This window comes from Amphiura filiformis, chromosome 10, assembly GCF_039555335.1.
Source record: "Amphiura filiformis chromosome 10, Afil_fr2py, whole genome shotgun sequence".
In the NCBI taxonomy this organism is placed as follows: Eukaryota; Metazoa; Echinodermata; class Ophiuroidea; order Amphilepidida; family Amphiuridae; genus Amphiura; species Amphiura filiformis.
In genome coordinates this window covers 43776478-43795420 of record NC_092637.1, presented here as the reverse complement: position 1 = coordinate 43795420, position 18943 = coordinate 43776478, and the positions used below count along the sequence as shown (strand labels likewise).

Genomic DNA, 18943 nt, shown 5'->3' with positions numbered 1-18943 from the left:
TTTCTCACCAGTCAAAATTGTTGTTATTTATCGTGCACGCTACAGTGAAAAGAATAGATCAACCCCACGTATGTTTTTCGACGAATTTTCTGAATATTTATCTGTGCTTATTGCCTCTCCGTGCAAATTGCTTGTTGTTGGTGATTTTAACTTCCACATGAATGTAGTAGATGACACTGATGCAATAAAACTGAAAGATATTTTAGAAACGTTCAATTTGTCACAATTTATCAATGAGCCAACACAGTTGTTAACAATCTTATCAGTTCTGCTCACGTACCATGTTTGTTATCTGACCATGGTGCTATTCACTGTAAATTGAACCTTGCCAAGCCTAAACAGCCCAAACAGCGCATTTCCTATCGCAAATTCAAGAATATTAATCATCAAGATTTTGAAATGGACATAAAAAGGTCGGATCTATTTAACAATTCCGAATCGGATCTAGATAAGCTACTTGTGCAATTTGACTCTACGTTAACGAACATTCTTAACAAACATGCTCCACTTATCCATCGCAATATCACAATTCGTCCTAGTAACCCATGGTATACCAATGAAATTGCTGAGGCAAAACGAAAACGCAAACAACTTGAACGACGATGGAGGAAAACAAAATCTGAAATTGATAGAAACCTTTTTAAACAACAGCGCCTTCTTGTGTCTGAGATGATAGCCGATGCTAAACATTCGCATTATCAGCAAAGAATTCAAGATTGTGGCAATGATCAGAAGCAACTGTTTAAGGTAGTTGAAGCTTTGCTCCATCACAAAGGGAAGCCAAAGCTACCTACGTGCGACAGTATGGAAGAGCTTGCAGAATCATTCAATAGTTTCTTCACCTCCAAAATTACTCGCATTCGTGAAGCCCTGGATAGTTCCGATATGGACAGTTATCAATCACCTGATAGTGATACTCATTGTGACTCTGTTTTAAATGTTTTTACATCAGCTTCACTGGATGAAGTTCACAAATTGATATCATCATCTCCATCAAAGTCATGTGATCTTGACTCGCTGCCTACTTGGATGCTTAAGATTCACCTGGATACATTGTTGCCAATCATCACCAAAATTGTTAATTTATCCCTGGATACTGCATGTTTTCCAAGCACCTTCAAAAATGCCTTAGTCACACCACTACTCAAAAGCCAAATCTAGATGTCAATAACTTCAAAAATTATCGTCCTGTATCAAACCTGCATTTTCTGTCAAAAATTATTGAAAAAGCAGTTGCTTCGCGTCTAACTGAGTATCTCTCAACAAATGAACTTTTTGAGCCATTTCAATCTGCATATAAAAGTATCATGGAACAGAAACTGCGTTGGTAAGAGTTCAAAATGATATTCTGTGTTCCCTCGACAAGAAATGTGGTGTTTTCCTAGTGCTATTGGATCTCTCTGCTGCCTTTGACACCATTGATCATGGAATTTTACAACATCGTCTGGAATCTATTGGTGTCAAGGCCGCCCTCTCGAGTGGTTTTGCTCCTACCTACGCAACAGAAAGCAATCTGTAACCATAAATGGAAATTCATCTGCCTCAGCACCTCTTCATTTTGGAGTGCCCCAAGGTTCAGTGCTGGGACCGTTGCTTTTACCATCTATTCTGGCCCCATTGCAAACATCGCGCGGAACCATGGACTTAATGTCCTATATGCAGATGATACGCAGTTATATTTTTCCTATGATATTAACTCCCGGATGAGGAATCAGCTATACGTGCAAAAATTGAACATTGTGTTGCGGATATTAAATCATGGATGACTGTGAACAAGTTAAAATTAAATGAGGAAAAACTGAACTTATCATGTTTACAACACCGCGAATGCGCAATAAAATTCAAAATACTCATATTCAAATTGCTGATGCCAACATTAAATCTACACATTCTGCACGCAACTTGGGGATTTTCCTTGATGAAAACATGACAATGGCTGAACAAGTGAAGAAAATATGTCAGTCTGCATACTTTCAAATTCGTAATATTAACTCAATCAGAAAAATTCTTTCTGATGACACTGCCTCTATTCTTGTTCATGCTCTCATCACCTCCCGACTTGATAATGGAAATGCACTTTTATATGGAATTTCAAACACTCTTCTTGATAAGCTCCAGCGAACACAAAACGCAGCTGCTCGTGTACTCTCAAAGACTCGTAAATTTGATCACATAACCCCCACTCTCATACAGCTTCACTGGTTACCCATTCGTCAAAGGATTCAATTCAAAATTCTTCTGCTCACATGGAAATCCCTACATGGACTTGCACCTTCTTATATAAACCAACTTCTTACGCCGTATGTTCCAACACGGACTTTGAGATCGTCAGATAAACTTCTTCTTCCAACACAAAAAACTTTTTCCTCGTATGGTGATAGAGCATTCTCTTCATGTGCACCAAAACTTTGGAACAATTTTCGTATGGACATTCGTTGTTGTGTATCACTTGATATTTTTAAAATCGTTTAAAAACATTTTTGTTCCAATCTGCTTATGATATTTAATGTGCTTTAAGTTTTTTCCATATGCTTTTTGATTTCATATTATGTTCCAATTCAAAGTGTATTTTTGCTAAATATGCTTCTTGTCGGTTTCAGGTATTGTTTATGATTGTATTTTCCTATGTCATTTTTGTTTGTGTTTTGTATAGCGCCTCGGATTAGGCTACCCAGATAGATGGCGCTTTATAAATGCTTTAAAGTTAAGTTAAGTTAAGTTAAAGTTATTAAGATGGACATGCACTCATAAGAAACTCATACAGTATTGTACATAACTATATAGCTAGGCAGAGTGGTGGTAAACCATGTACACAGTTCTGCGATCTGCAGTGTATCGCCGGGAGCTAATTTGTATAACTTGCGCGGTGTGGCCTGCGGAATTCGACCTTCAGCAAACTGCAAACCAGTTCGGATTTACTTTACATACTAGTAGTAGGCCATACATACTGTAGTTACTGTCCGTTTTCCTATACACAATACTCAGTGCGCTCACCATTGACGCGCGACCTCTACAAATAGTGTATGTTAGAAGTATAGGCCATTGCCTAATTGACGTCACTGTGTAAAAAATAACCGGCCAATATTTAAAGTATTCTCTGAAATTCTAGAAAATACAGTTTTGTAACATGTCCTAAATTTTTAGCTAATTTAGGTGTTTGGAAATATTGGTACTTTTGTGTTTTAGGAAGGATATGTAAACGACAGATAACACCAAAAAATATGAAGAAATTATTTCTAAACCGTGTTAGGTCATTAAGCTTCTCATTTTCAAGAACGCTGGTTAACAATAAGCAGACTATTGTCTCATTTCGTAAACAAAAGCCCACAGTATTGTTACCTTGCGTTCGCTTTATAATCGTTCACCCAACTGAAACTATAATACCAGCTCATTGCACAGGTAAAACAGACACAAGTGCAGTGTGTATTTAACCAGAGAAGATCTGATGTAACATAGTTGAGCTGTTTTCGTTGAGTGTTATCTTGGTTTAGTAGCTTTTAATGGGGTTTAAGTCCTTCAAAGGTCGTAGTGAATTCTACTGCAGACATGACTGCATCATGATTAATTTAAAGTCAACAACATTCAACAATATGATCACCGTGATAGTATGACAGTATCAGTACCGTGGGTGTCAGTGATCCTGGCCTGACACAGTAGACAAACAAACAAACAAACACGCCACACACATGACACATGCATGCAAGGTAACATTGACTATACACTAATCAAACAATGGTATTGATCCTGTACAACTGGTCGTGGTTTATTTACAATCGATTCATTTAAAATCAAATCCCCATAGTAAACATTAATTTTGGCAAGAGTTTTCTCTCTCTGGAACGAGGATGCATCCACTGGCTCCGCGTAATGAAAAGATCTAACATGATTGGTCAATTTAGCTCCGCGAAGCGAAAAGTAAGCTACGCGTAGCAGCTCCACGTTGTGGCGGTTAAGGCCAGCCATATACTGATCATGCGAAAATCGTAAAAACATAGAATAGAAACAGTGTGGCAGGCTCTCAAAATCTCAAATTGTATGCTTAGCCTGAGTCGCTCGGCCTATCTCGAACAAAATCACCATGCGTAGCTGTTGAAAAACGTGAGGATTCATCGTACTATCACGGCAATGTTTGATACGAAGATATAGGGACGATGACGGTGTGTACTGCCTCTTAAAGACGACGAGTCGGTGAAAGAATATGCCCTTTATATTCCACCACATGGGAAGAGGAAACCGGGACGGCCGCGGACACTGTACTTACAGTATGTCCAGTACCTCTTGGGAGATACTGAAGAGATGCTGCAACCAAACAAAATTGTTTCGCTTGTCCAAGATCGCAATAGTTGGAGAAAGCTTGTAGTCACCTACTCCGCAGCCGACTGATGATGATGAAACCTAAAATACAAATTAAAGTAATCATCAGAGGAGTATGTTATTCTGCGTTTGGTTCCTCTTTTGACACGATGTGACTTTATTTGCCCAAATTATACAGAATTGAATGGGAAAAGAGAACATTTCAAAAGTGACACATTTGGCATATTTCCTCCTTCAGGGTGATTCCAACCGGCTATTATAACATACTCATTGTAGCGTGACAGATCTACAAGCCGTGCTCTTAATTAGCGTGTTTTGAGAGACATATACATTTGGACACTTTTGAAATGCTCTCCTTTCTATCCATAATTATTGGTATAACTTCGGAAAATAATGTCGCATCTTGCTGAATGAGATATCAAAATAAGGTCTTTTTCTGCCTCCGCAGGAGGTAGTTTGCTTTGAAATTGACACCTAAAATGCCGCACATTGCGCGGCATGTACAAATTTATATTCTGACAAGTACTCTAATTTCCGCCCAATATTGAGAGCCCAATACCGTATATATCCCCTACCTCTCTGCGCCATACATAAATTCGCCTATCGCCATTTCCAAATGTTCAAAAAGGTAATCACGCTTCCTCAGCATGTGCAATAAATTAGCATTAAAATTAATCTTATTCTATAGGGATTCTAGAAACACCTAGTACGTGGCGCCAATGGCGTGGGTCTATCAAGTTAATGAATTATGCATTAGAATATTTTCAAACTCATATGTTGTATAATTGAAGACCGAATTAAAAAAGACTAGCTTGCGTATGCCGTCCTGTCAACCAGACCAAAAATGCCATACTGCGCAGATCAGCAACCAATCACGGCGCGCCTTTGCCATGACGTCAGACGCAAACTAGTCTTTTTTAATTCGGTCTTTAATTATAGGTTGTAGCCTCAGCGCTCATCAGCAGCTTTATCGTAGAAGACAAGTTGGAAAACCGTTATGCTGTGGTAATGGGAATACACATCAAACAAGGTTTTTTTCATGATTATATACATAAAACCTGATTATCAATGCAAAAACTTTGGCTGGAGAAGTTGAAGCTGACGTTCATGGCGACACTTTGGATGTGATAATTTGACATTATGGATTGTTTTGTGCAAAATTGGAGGTATTTTTGTGCCGTGGCGAGTCAGCAGACCGATTGGCATGCATGCTAGGCTCGACTAGGCCACAATCATAATGCATTTGAACTGCAATGTATGGTATGATACACCTAGCCGCGCCTATGGCCGGCTTCATTGCTGTTCAAATACATGTACTAAAGTATTGCAATTTTATTGCGATGATATAATTCGAAATGACTCTTGATACGCGCATATGGCCAGCTTCATTGCTGTTCAAATACATGTACTAAAGTATTGCAATTTTATTGCGTTGATATAATTCGAATAATTCGTTTTAAAGTATTTGCTTCCCCAATTCCCATGCGTGGTTGGTCATGTTGGTGGTATGTATGTCAGTTTTTTACATTCTACTGAGTACTGTTGCAATATTTGTGCATGCATACCCATGACCGTTTCAAGACTTTGACTGAGAAATTTGCAAGATAAAAATAAAAATAAAATGCAAGAATCATCTTTCCCCACACAATACTTCTTACAAACAAGGTGTTGATATTGGCCCTTTCGATGCAATGCACAAATGAAGGAAACAAAACAAAACAATAATGTTTTTGATTTTTTATTCAATTACACATACAAAAGAGTAATGGCCTATGAAAAGACTCCCCTAAATATAATAAAATTAATATTATTTTAGTCCTGAATACAAAATATAATAAACAAGCATAAAAAAATCTGATACGAAAATTTGTTACTCTGAAACGTTACAATTGTAATTTTCAGTCAAAAAATCCACGAGAAATGACTCTTGATACAACTTAGGCCTATATTTAAAAAACAGAAACGACTGCTTGCATCTGGAACTCTTCATATCTGAAAGTTTGAAGGTCTTATTTCATACATCAGAATTATCTGCAAGATTGCAAGATAGCTTTAGGTGAGCGTGGCCCTATTGGCTAATGCACAAATTTAGTTTTTCTTTCTATTTAGATAATATGTTAAAGCTTATGCCCTGTAGATTACATTCGGTTCTTGAGATATGGCCTGTCAAAATGGCGCGAAACCAAAACAAAAAATTGGCAACAACTTTCTTTTTATTTTCTATATTTTTGACAAGTCCAGTTGCCAGAAGATTTTCTAATTACATGCATGAATTATGCAAAGTAAAGATTTTAGATACAATTAAAAGAGCTATGGTACTGAGGCATGGTACATGGGTAGAACACACACTATACTACAAATTAACGGTTGCGTTTTGGCAAATTTCAATTTGCATAATTAATTAGGGCCACTTATTAGAAAAGTTGATTAGGGCCCTAATTAACAATGCAAATGGAAATTTGCATGGAAAAAGGCATCCATGGGTTTTATATCTTATTTTGTAGCTGATCTGAACATTTTACTTTGTATAATTCTTGCATATATAATTAGAAAATAGGCCTACCTGACAACATTGCATAACAAAAATAAAAGATCCGATTAAAATACATTTTCAGTCTTGTAATCAGGAGAGAATGGACTCACATATTTCAATCAGACAAAAATCTATATCCAATAGCGTTACCTTAAAGCTAGCATTATAAGTGTCTCCTTAACTAATAACAAAAGGTGCCCACTGGTATCTTGGAGGCATTGTCTTTTTTAAAGACATTTCTTGTTTAAAATCGGCGGTTTTTAATTTTGTAATTATGAGCCTGTATAAACCTTGACCTTAGAAAACTTGAATTGCCCAGTGGTAACTCATAATCTTATTTTTATAATAAAATAATATTATATACAGCAAAACAAAAAAGGAAAACACTTTAATTGGCAATACTAATTAACCTGGTACGACCATGGTTTGTGCGGCCGGACTATGTGTATTGTACATGCTTGGTTCAGTTGTGGTGTAATTCCTGGACCCCTATTGTGTACCGTAAAGATTCGCCTAATGGCGCTATGGATTACCTTGACATGATTTTCATAGGATGAAGCTCTTTATTTTTACATGAAATTTACCCAAACGCAAAGGAGCCCATGTGTGCCATTATGCGAATCTTTACGGTATATTATATATGAATGATAATAAATACACAAAGGATACTCAAATTTATTTTCTCTATTGATTGCACGACAATTGTTATACTCAAATTAGTATGGTATTTTTAACACGTTGGTAAATGGAAAGTGTTCTTGTATTGGTGGTAAAAACTGTCGTGAGCAAAACGTGGATGGGTGGGGGTAGGGCTGGGATTCTACTATTGGTTCGTAATCTAATTTAACATGTTCTATTTTACCTGAACATGCTGAAATGAAATGGGTATACAGAAGGCGTCCCTAGTTGTTGTTGAATGGAATAGACTGATTTAAGCACGGATTTTTAATTCCCACTGCACGGATTTTTAATCTGACTGCACAAACGTGCCAAGAGGCACGTTAAAATAGCCCCTGCATAACCGGTCGATACTCACGTTGTAGATCGCAAACCAACGGAATTTACATGCACAGGTTTACGTGTGCCTGCCTCGCTAATATAAAAACGCGAATTTAGTATCATCCCCTGGCTGTGCATCATCTTCCTCTGTCATAGCTTAAAGCCATATTATAACATTTCTGTAAAAAACATTAGTATTTATTTTCCATAAAATGTTAGCTTACTGTCAGATATGTCCCTTTTAATTTTGAGCCGAACAAGTGAGGTAAAGCATAGACAATTGTGGAATTTACTACTATAGCGCCCATGCATGCTACTCCTGCGGTTGTAATACGGTACGATCCTCGGGGTGTGTGTGTATGCGTATCCCGCACGCCGTGTACGTACTGTGCATACGTGTTCGACTAATATTTCCATCGTAATAATAAAACGCCGGTTCCATCGTTTTATTCAAAATCGTTTTATTCAAATCAAGATTTTGACAAAACTGTAGTACAGCACCTAAAGTCTTGATTTTTGCAGAATATCTTTATTGACTAAAGTACATTACAATCGTGTAAAAACAGAATTTAAAAATAAATTGAGGGCGTTCTCCTCAGCAAATGTTATAATATGGCTTTAAGCAGTTCAGACAACGTGGTAGAAGGTTGCTTTCTCTTCATGAGCTGTTGAATTTCACAAGCCTCATATCATTCACAAGTCTAATATCATTGGTAATAGTGTCACTCTACATTTTTGTAAAAAAATCTCTCGATATATCTGCTCCTGAAATGATGCCTTTCTTGAAGGCTTTAGGTCGTGTAAATAATCTACATGTTGGCCTACGAGAATTTAGAAGAATAGCAGACCACTGTTTTACTGCAAATGCTGCAAGACAATACAGTAATGAATCAACAGCAATGGCACATTTGACCAAAATTAAGAATGGTCAGAAGGTGAGTACGAGTATTCATGCATGTAGCAGACATTTATTGGATCAGAAAAAAAATTGAGATATTTTCTCGCAATATCAAGAGCTATCTCAAGAATCACTGAAGTAATGCTTGTTTGTACTCATTTTAATGCATTTTTCATGATGATTCTAAATATAGTCACAAGATATATAGTCATGGACATATACAATTCTAACATTATTGTAGAAAACTGTGTTACGAGTCGCACTTGACTCAAGGCCAAAATCACCTTTTACCCGAACTCACACGAATGCACAACACAAATACACTGTTTGATTACGCTAACAAAATCTAAGTCTTTAATTGAAAACAAAGTATGCTTGGTACATGTAACAACAATATTGCAATACAATAAAATCACACAATTACAGTTTTATTCTATCAGTACTTAACCAGCGGTCTTCTTGTTGGTGATCCTAGAATTCTTGCAATGTTAATGTTCTGGACGACTGATGTAATATATCCTTATTCACTTGTCCTGCGAAAATCAGCGAAGTCCAGTGTACACTTGCGTTTATAAATATCCTTGCGTATGAAATCCTCACACGAAAATGATGCTGCTTGCTCCTATTACTTGTCTTCTTGCGCTGCTTTCTCCGCAATATATCTCTTTGCGCTGCTTTCTCCAAAAATGGTGTTTCTTTCACCAATCACTCTTTTTCCAGGGAACAGGTTTCTTTAACACAGCTCCGCTGTTCTTTGATAGAAGTGTGGCCTTCACAAACCCAGCAATTCGACAGAAGAACTTTAATCCTTTGATGAGGAAGAGCACTTTTGTATGCTCGCAATCTCCTTCGTTGCTGTATTAAAATTAGCTCAATTATTGGCTATATAAACTGGTTAAAATGTACTTCTTTTTTGAAGCATGAAGACCATCACACACATGTGGAGTTTCTCAATCTCCCATGGCATTCTGTAAAGTCCAAACAAAAGCCTCACGCTTTTATATCAGTACTCATGCAAAAAACCCATCATCTATTAATAACCCATTACTTCAATCACATTTTCACAACATTGCTGCAATCTTAGGATTTTCCAAGATTAATTATACACATTCACCTTTCACATTACATCACTTCCTGTTTTTTTTTTCTGTTGGTGCAATACTGAACTGGGGATTTCCAAGTTCCAAACATAGCTCTGACTTTGTTTACAATAATTTGGGGAAATTCCAAAAATGACTTTCCACACCATTATCTTGCAATTACAAGGGGCTTTCCCATCTCATGAAATACTTTCAGGTTGTAAACAAAGTTAAATAATTAAATTAAATCAAATTACTCAGGGCACATCAAAACTGAGACAAGAAAAATAAATATACTGTATTGAAAAGTCTACGAGGATCATTCAAAAAGTTCTACTTCCATCACCACATCTCTGTAATATTTCATGCCCGGATATTGAAATTACCCATGGTTATACTCTTAAATCTTGGCTACAAAATAAAAGTTTTTTGTGATTAAATGTGATTTTTGGTTAAGATGTGCTGGATGAAGTGAGTATACAGATTTGGTACGTCAGAAACGGTCTGAAAAGAAAAGCTAATTTTAAAAAGGTTTCCAACATCTATGTGGAAGTCATTACATAATTATTGCTTCATTTTTATTGAAATAATTTAATTAATTAATTAATATCTAATGCTTGCAGATAGAACAGTTTTACGATCGGGTCTTTTGCACACAAAAACTTACGCATGTTCAGAATAGCCTCCATATCGACCCCTTTCTATACCGTAAAAACCCGTCTACAAGCATATATTGTGCTTCTGATGAAAGCTACATTAATCCATTCGCCATTATGGAGTTTGAGCAAATAAATTACGGATCCAAGCATATACAAACAAGTATTATTTTAAGACCGATTTATTGTATTGGTATATTAACGCTTGCTTCGAATTAATTATGCTTTTATAAAAAACACTATATATGCTTGTAAACGGGGTTTTACGGTAGGTTGCTGACTTCGGTCGGTTGAGCACTTGTTGGTTCAAGTCATATTAACTGTTTCATAAGTTAAAATCAAGAAAGTCGTATGCACAGTTTTTGTATTTTGAAAGTATATTATACTTATTTCCAAACTGTTTATATTATTTCCGCGTCAAGATGCATCAATTGCTTAAAAAAGGACATAATTTACAATTGCCACTAAACGTGGTCTAGTCAAAAGCTAGTAAATTTCACTGACATTTGTGTGTCTGTTGAACCCTTTGATGTTTTCTTCTCATATAAACCATGTTTCATTTTGTTTTGAAGTCCTAAGGCATGTCTTGGAGCTCAAATAGGACCAAAATATTTATCATGAGTAAGCAGTTGGACAACCGCATCTTAAAAAAAAAATTTATAGACATTATCCAAAGCTACAATATGATGCTATTGCTTACTAAACTTTTGGCCTCAGTTTTTAACAGTTTCCGATCACGGTTGTTTGATGTTTTACTATTTAAAAAAAACCATTATTATAATGCTCAATTCTAGACCTGAATAAATACCAACAGCTATCACACCAATAAACTGTATGTACACATATAATTTGTTGCAATCTTGAACATAAATTTTCATTTCTATATCAAATTATTCATCTTTTTCTGCTTTTTTGTGGTAATTTTAATTCTATAAAATGCACATTCGTGTCCAAATTGAGGGCGCTTTTTACATATATTTTAAATTTAAATTAGCCAAATAATATGATTTATACCTTACATTTCATGGTAAAAAGTTTTTTGAAAATTCCCTTGTCATTTCTTAGTCTCTTTGCTGATGTTCTAATAACATTTTACAAATGTCTACCCCTTGAAAAGATGCAAGCAAGATTTTGATAAATAGCGCCATCATTGTTCAACTTTTCTTAAAAATGACTCGGTTTTACATGCCATCAAACAACCGTGCGATGTACCAAATCTGTATTCGCTTTAACCAAAAAGTAATTTTCATTCACATCTTAATCAAATAACTTTTATTTTTCAGTCTAAATTTAATAGTTTAATTTAATCATGGGTAATTTCAATTGCCTGGAACGAAAGATATGAGAGATGTGATGATGGAGGTAGAACTTTTTGAATGACCCTAGTACGTCAACTTCATTTATAGACTTGACATTTTAGTATGGAATATTTTTTCGCAAAATTTCAAGACTGGAAAGGGTCTGCATAAACAGCACTGGGCTAAATATTAATTGGGCTGTGTAGGAAGATGGTGTGAAATAATTGTTTGATGGGAAATTTATGATTATGGAGGCTGAATTTGAACTTTGTGGGGACACAATTGTTCGGTTATTATCAAATTTATACGGATTTGAAGGTGATATTTCCTAAATTTCGTCAACAATTGGCATTCATCGCAGCTGATATAGGAGCTTAAAATATTGCTCTTAAAAAGTAATACGTACTCAGAAATTTGCCCCCCGAGGTCAAATGTTATAAACTTACGGTACAAAACAACTGCGCGGATTCTTGGTTGTCCAATGAACTCACGCTGTTTCTTTTTTTGTGTACAGTAAGTTTATAACATTTAGCCATGCAAACTTTCTGAGTGCGAACCACTTTTCAGAGGCATATTGCTTTTAAAAACTGGTAGATTACAAGTACATTTCAGTTCTGACGAACACTTAATTGATATTTAAGTTCAGTAAATATCGCCATAAATTTGATAATATCAGATTAATGTTTCTCAAATTCAGAAATTTTACCCCCACTACATTTATATACATTATGTGCGCCATAATGTAAACTTAAAACCATCTCCCGACACACCCCAAATAGTATTTACCCCGTGCGGTCTGTGTAAAGTCTGTACCATCATAAGGACAATGGTTTCTAAGAATATTTGACACGATTGGTCAAACGATTAAGAATACTGCAAATAATAAACCATTTGCGATGTGACTTATTCAACTATACAGTTAGCAGCCTGCACAACCGATTCTTTTGTTTGGCAAGGCTCACTCAGTCATTTAATGAGGCAATACAAACGATCGAATTTGGTGTTGAAATGAGCTAAATTTTTAGTTACACCTTCCTTTTCGATGTAAAATTAATTTTCTCGGCCAAATGAAAAGCAATCATTTTCATTTTTTCAGTAAATGTCAGGAAAAATTGTAGTGCTTGATACTGTATTTTTTTTCAAATTCTAGTGTTAAACTTAGGCGTGAAATTTAGTCATTTAGTGTAAGCTTTTCGATTTTGATAGGCTTAAACTCTGTCCGCGAGCCTTTTTTTGGATCAACCTTTTAGCTTTTCAAAGTAAGATAGTTCGCTAATGAAGGATTTTTCCCAACTTTCTAACGCACATCACCGTGAGCGATATATCATAGTTTTGTCAGAATTTGCGTTTTCATTTCACTATTTTAACTGCCGGCTGACCATTTTTCTAAATCAACGAGTGAAATCTAAGGCTAATACTAGCATTGTGGATCGATATCCCTGGGTTTAATAGGAATACCGGCATGGCTACAGTGTTGCTAGAACTTCAATATAGCAAAGAAATTCCCAGGCCTATAGCGCTCCTACTGATCATGTTTAACCAGAACACTCAATTGGGGATTTGGGCTACCAAATCGCTGGTCGGGCAATTTGCTTTCAATGGAAAATTGACCTGAATAAACAACAAAGGAAATATCGACTATTTCTGTTGGTTGCTCTCGAGATAAAAGTACTGAGTTAGACATTTCCGAGTATGAAGGGAAAAAGGGTAAAATAAAAACGGAAATTCTAACAAAACTATAATATATAGACCCACACGATGTGCTTTACAGAGGTGGGAAATATCTTTCTTTAGCAAACTATATTAGTTTGAGACGCTAAAAATGAATTCCTTAAAAAGCTCGCTTGCGAACTGAAGGCCTATAAAAATCAAAAATATCACAATAAAGACACAATTTGATGCTTAATTTTAACACCAGGATTTGTAAAAAAAATGTATATCCAAGCACCAAGTTTTTAACTGACATTACTGAAGGAAAAAAAATATTGCTTTATATTTGACCGAGAAAATTAATTTCATAGCAAAAGGTGTATCTCTGAATTGTGCTGATTTTAACATGTATCGATCGACTTTCAGCGCGACTAAGCATTTCTAAAGAATCGGTTGTCCAGGCTGCTAACTGTATAGACTTTGAAAGTGCATATGAATCGACTACAACTCGTTGAAAGAACACACCTGTTTCACTTATACCAAGTTAAGCGGTGTCATGCTTTAAAATGTTTTTCATAATACAAAAAAGTATAATCTCTGAAAAAATATTAATGACAAAAGAAAATGATAATTGGATTTATTTAGAAGGGTAGGCTTTCCTTCAAAATGTCAGTCCATTTAATAACTGAATTGTCGTCATTTTTACCTATAACTGTAGCTCTATGAAAGTACACGATGCAAAAAGTGCACACAGGTGCTTACAATTTCATAAAAGTATAATCTTTTAATCTGTAAAATTTTTAATCAGAAGAAAAAATGTTAAATGGGATTTTTAAGGGTAGTTCTTCCTTTAAATGTTGATCCATTTGAATTGTCATATTTTACCTAGCTGTAGCTCACCCCAGTTGCACAAAATGGTTCAAAATAACAGTTTCAAAATGAGATAATAATTTTCACGACGCATATGGAAAGGTTTGGTTACAAAAGGATTCTCTTATAAACCATCTATGCACAGTTTCCATCTCGATACACCTGAGCACACAATTTTGTCCAAGCTAGCAGTGAATTGTCTCAACACAGTCTTTCATTACACTACACGTTGAGTGCATAGCATCATAGAGCTGTGTGAGATTCTAGCTGAAAAATAGGCCTCTGTGATTGGTTTTTCTCAAAACCTCAAGTGTTCCCTTTATCCAGTTAGAATTTTTTTATATCGAACGAAAGCTAACACTTTCCCTAAAAACACTTTTTCACTAGGTCAACCAACAGATAACGCAATTCAATGTTTATAGCAAAGCGAATATGGTATTAAAATCTGTTGAGAACGACCTTTCCAAGCACGATTTTTTTTTTTTTGTAGTCTTTAAAAGTCAAAACCTCAAGTGTTCTTTACAATATTTTTCAAATTTTATGTCATTAAATGAAAGAGCACACTTATTGTCCATGTATACTAGCGTCATTAGAATGAGCAGTGGCCAAAAAATGTTAATATTTTTCGCCTGTTTTGTCATACGGTTGTAAAGTAAATGAACTATGAATTTGATAAAGAGCGCTTACAAATTGATATGTTGCTTAATAGATTCCGGTAAATTATATATAATTCGGAAAAGTTCATAAACACGTTGTTTATGAATTAATATCTATATACAGTGCGCAAACGAATTAAGGCGCTAGTTATGTTCACCCCTGTATATAACAAAGACAAATATGTCAAAATTAAAACAAGCAACCAATACCTGTACTCTTTAGCTCTGAATTAAGACCTCGGTCTTAATCGAATTAATGAATCCAAAATCAAGGTGTTTATAAACGACCTTTAAAGGAAGATACGCAAGGTAAAAAAAATGAATAAAAATTATGGTAGCTATTTATATAGCGCTTAATGCCGTAAACAGTCTCAAAGCGATTTACATTTATTCCTCCGTCATTAGAATATGTCGGAACCACGCTTGCTGCCTACAAATAGCGCAGGGTTTTTCATCACAACAACTGTGACTAGTACCCCTAACAGCTTCCCATTGCACCTGGTGGGGCGAGGCAAGCGAAGCAAACCGCCTCTCCTAAGGGCGCAACACGGCGGTGGGATTGGGACTCGAACCCACGCACGTCGAGCAAGTTATCAGATTATTAGTCCACCGATCCACCGTGTCCTCACAATTATGGGCAATGTCTGCCAGGTAGATGGAGTTGGTGTCCGGGGCCACCACCACTACAACCCCGTCCCGAAGCTTTCCCCATGAGTGACGCCATTTGTGGAGGAATGTCTTTAATTTCCTGTTCATTTAGTAATTTTAAGTACAGATTTCTGGTTCCTCTGCAGGGATTTTTTTTGTGTCACTGCACGTACTTGCAATAGTAGAGAGGCCATATCTACTTATTAGGTTAAGATTTTCTTGCATCATTTTTAGACAAATGTGCCATTAGAGTCTCATCTTCCTGTTGAACCCGGCCGGCATTTCTGAAAAGTGACGTGAGCTGAGATATTAGGGTTGAAAAGTGCAGTTTTTGGTGTGTTTTTTACTTTTTTTTTTTCCAAAATATTAAAACAGCTATAACTGTGACATTAATTAAGTATGAATTTTATATTTGCTGTTGAGAATACAACTCACATGTATTTTCAATATTGGTTAACAAAAAATGTATCGTTATATCTTGACGCAATATTTTGAGGGAAATGCATTATTTTAATGATTTTGCTCACTTTTCACCAAAAAAGTAACTTTTACATGGTAAAAAATTGATTTGATTACAAAAAAATAAGATATTTGAAATAAAAAGTATATCAATACATTGATGTACGGAAGTAGGCATGTTAAAATAGCCTCTGTGTTTACATCTAGGTCTGAGACTAGGTGAAAAGGATACACATGCTGGAAACTTAGTAAAATATTGAAGAATATATCGGCAAAAATATTTTTTGGGTTTGATTTCTTGCTTTTCATGAATACAACACATTGTTTGTTAACCCTTAGATTGAGCCGACGTTCTCCAATCAAGAGATGAAAAACCGTCTGGCAACACTTCGCGATTACATGAAAACCAATGATATAGAAGGTGTCCTGTTCACGTCGTACCATAACATCAACTACTATTCAGATTTCCTCCACCTCAGTATGGGACGCCCGTATGGCTTAGCCGTCACAATGGACAAAGTCACCACAATATCTGCTCTTGCCGATTGGGGCCATATCCATGGCGTCGCGCTCATATCTGCGACAATGTAGTATACACCGACTGGCACAAAGACAACTTCTGGCGAGCAGTAGCTCAGGAACTTGCTTCAAGTCGTGGTAAAGTCGCCTGCGAGTTTGATACCATGTCAGTTGATAACATGAAGAAGTTTAAAGTATCTGTTCCTGATCGAGATATTGTGGATATTGCAGAGCCGATTATGTTGAAGCGAATTCGTAAGACTGATGAAGAGATTGCGTTGATAAAGTCTATTGCTGCTATTGCGGAAGTAGGAGGTGCAGCAGTTCTAGAAGCGATGGATGAAGGAGTGCCAGAATATGTGGTGAGAGACTATGCCATTGGCAAGATGAATGAAGAAATCGAAAGGAAGCATCCTAATAGCGAGTTTAGAGATAGTAAGTACAGTTACATCAGACCCAGCATTACGTTTTACTACCTGAAGAGAATTGATCACAAATTCAATGCCCTCCTGAGGTTGTATCTGTCAATAAGTTGACAGATCACCAGGCTGTCATTATAGCTAGAGGCAGTATATGGCACACATGGGTCAATGAATTACATAAAAATGACCTTTTGTGGTATTTGGTTTCAGGAAGCGAGTTTTGCCTGAGACAATTTGTGGTTAAATGTTGATCCCTCACTACAAGACTTAATACCGTCGATTTGGTTGAAAAAGGAGGTGAGACATATGATCAAATCTCTCCAGGTAACAAAACGTAATGAGTGTCACTGAAGAACATGCGGTAATTGCGCAAAAATCAAATTTGCGGTATTTTGTTTGATATGATTACTCCCATCAAAAAAACAACAACAACAACAACAACAACAACAAAAACAAAAACAAAATAAAAACTAACAAAAACGGGTCACTAAAAGAAACTATGATTTATGGTCGCTATACATTACCCCTAAACATGGCGACTTGCGCACGTTAAGTATAAGAACTATGCACTCTAGAAGAAATTAGGATGTATTCGATTACCAAGAGTATTGCGATAGGCATGCTTATTGGTAAACACCATCAATTGTCATTCAAAATTTTTCATGCATGAGTGAATTACAATCTAAAATTTTAATCCTCACTAGTCATGCTAGAGATGAAACTGTGTTATACACTTCAAAAATGATGATAGAATGGTAAATATATCAGAGCACAATGTACCCGAAATTAACATAAACATTTATATTAAACTAATGTAGCAATTACACAATTACATTGATTTCACCTGGTGCGATTTTTGAATTTGATTTTTGCTTACATTTTGTGGCTGCATGGATTTCTAGACAGGATTTCAAGGTGTTAAGATAAGGCAATTTACAATACAAGACATGACTTTATTGACGGTTGGAAAATAAAATCACTATTGATGTTTGTGTGTACATGTACAGTGCACAATGGCAGATTTTGTATACACTCTTCTTGTATCCAGGGTCTTTGATATTGATCAATCAAATTAATCGTGTATATGCCTCATAACACTCCTAGGCCATGAAAAACAATACAGCTTGCAGCGACTGCAAGACCATGCATCGCACGTGATCCAATTACGCAATCTTGCCAAACTGTTGACCGGAATCCGGTCACACGCGTGGCATGAATGGTAAGGATTAAACGCAATGCTGATAATCGGATACATCCCATTGAATTACGTGTGGACAAAGAGATTTTCGACCCATTGACGTAAAACTGCTGCCATTTTGCTAATTTAGCTTTTTTCTCTCATTTTTTCACCACATATTCTTAGACAGATATAAATTAAAAATATGTAACAATATTGGGAATAACTGCTCTGAACTCTGATATATGAAGCTTTAAAATTGGGTAAAGTTCTTTTTGGACCACCCTGTATAGTTCATTGAAAATGATATTAATTTTTTTCAGCATGGTTGTGGATTCAGACGGGACCCGTCAATACAGATGGTGGGCACAATCCCACGACGGCGAGACGATTACAAACTTGGGGACATACGAGGGGACGCTCATCAAAAGTTTTAGAAATCGCTCCAGAAGTGAAAGAGCTATATCAATGAAATTTTGTCAACCTGCAATCACTGGTCTTTGTCTTATCCACACTATGGTGCAAAAATCATGGTCTCATAAGTATGTTTACTTTTTTTCCCAGGCGACGCTAGATGCTAATAACCTGCTGCCCCAGTTACTGCGCATAAACTGCAAGATTGAGAAAATTGAGGCAAGCAGCGTTATTAAGATCCTGCATTTGAAGGGTTGCAGTGCCTAGAAAATCGATGATGAAATGAAACTTATCTTCGGTGGTGATTGTGATATTGTCACTGTTGCTTTTTGGAAAATAAATTTTTATTTC

General features: G+C 36.1%; 1 protein-coding gene across 1 annotated transcript; it reads left to right on the top strand.

Moving 5' to 3' along the window:
- Positions 1 to 8538: 8538 nt before the first annotated feature.
- Positions 8539 to 18650, top strand: LOC140161912 (creatinase-like). Its single transcript, XM_072185207.1, has 3 exons — positions 8539 to 8781; positions 16400 to 17014; positions 18502 to 18650. Exons 2-3 carry the CDS (start codon positions 16744 to 16746, stop codon positions 18648 to 18650), a joined length of 420 nt encoding a protein of 139 aa, XP_072041308.1. The 5' UTR covers positions 8539 to 8781; positions 16400 to 16743.
- The last annotated feature ends 293 nt before the right edge of the window (positions 18651 to 18943 follow it).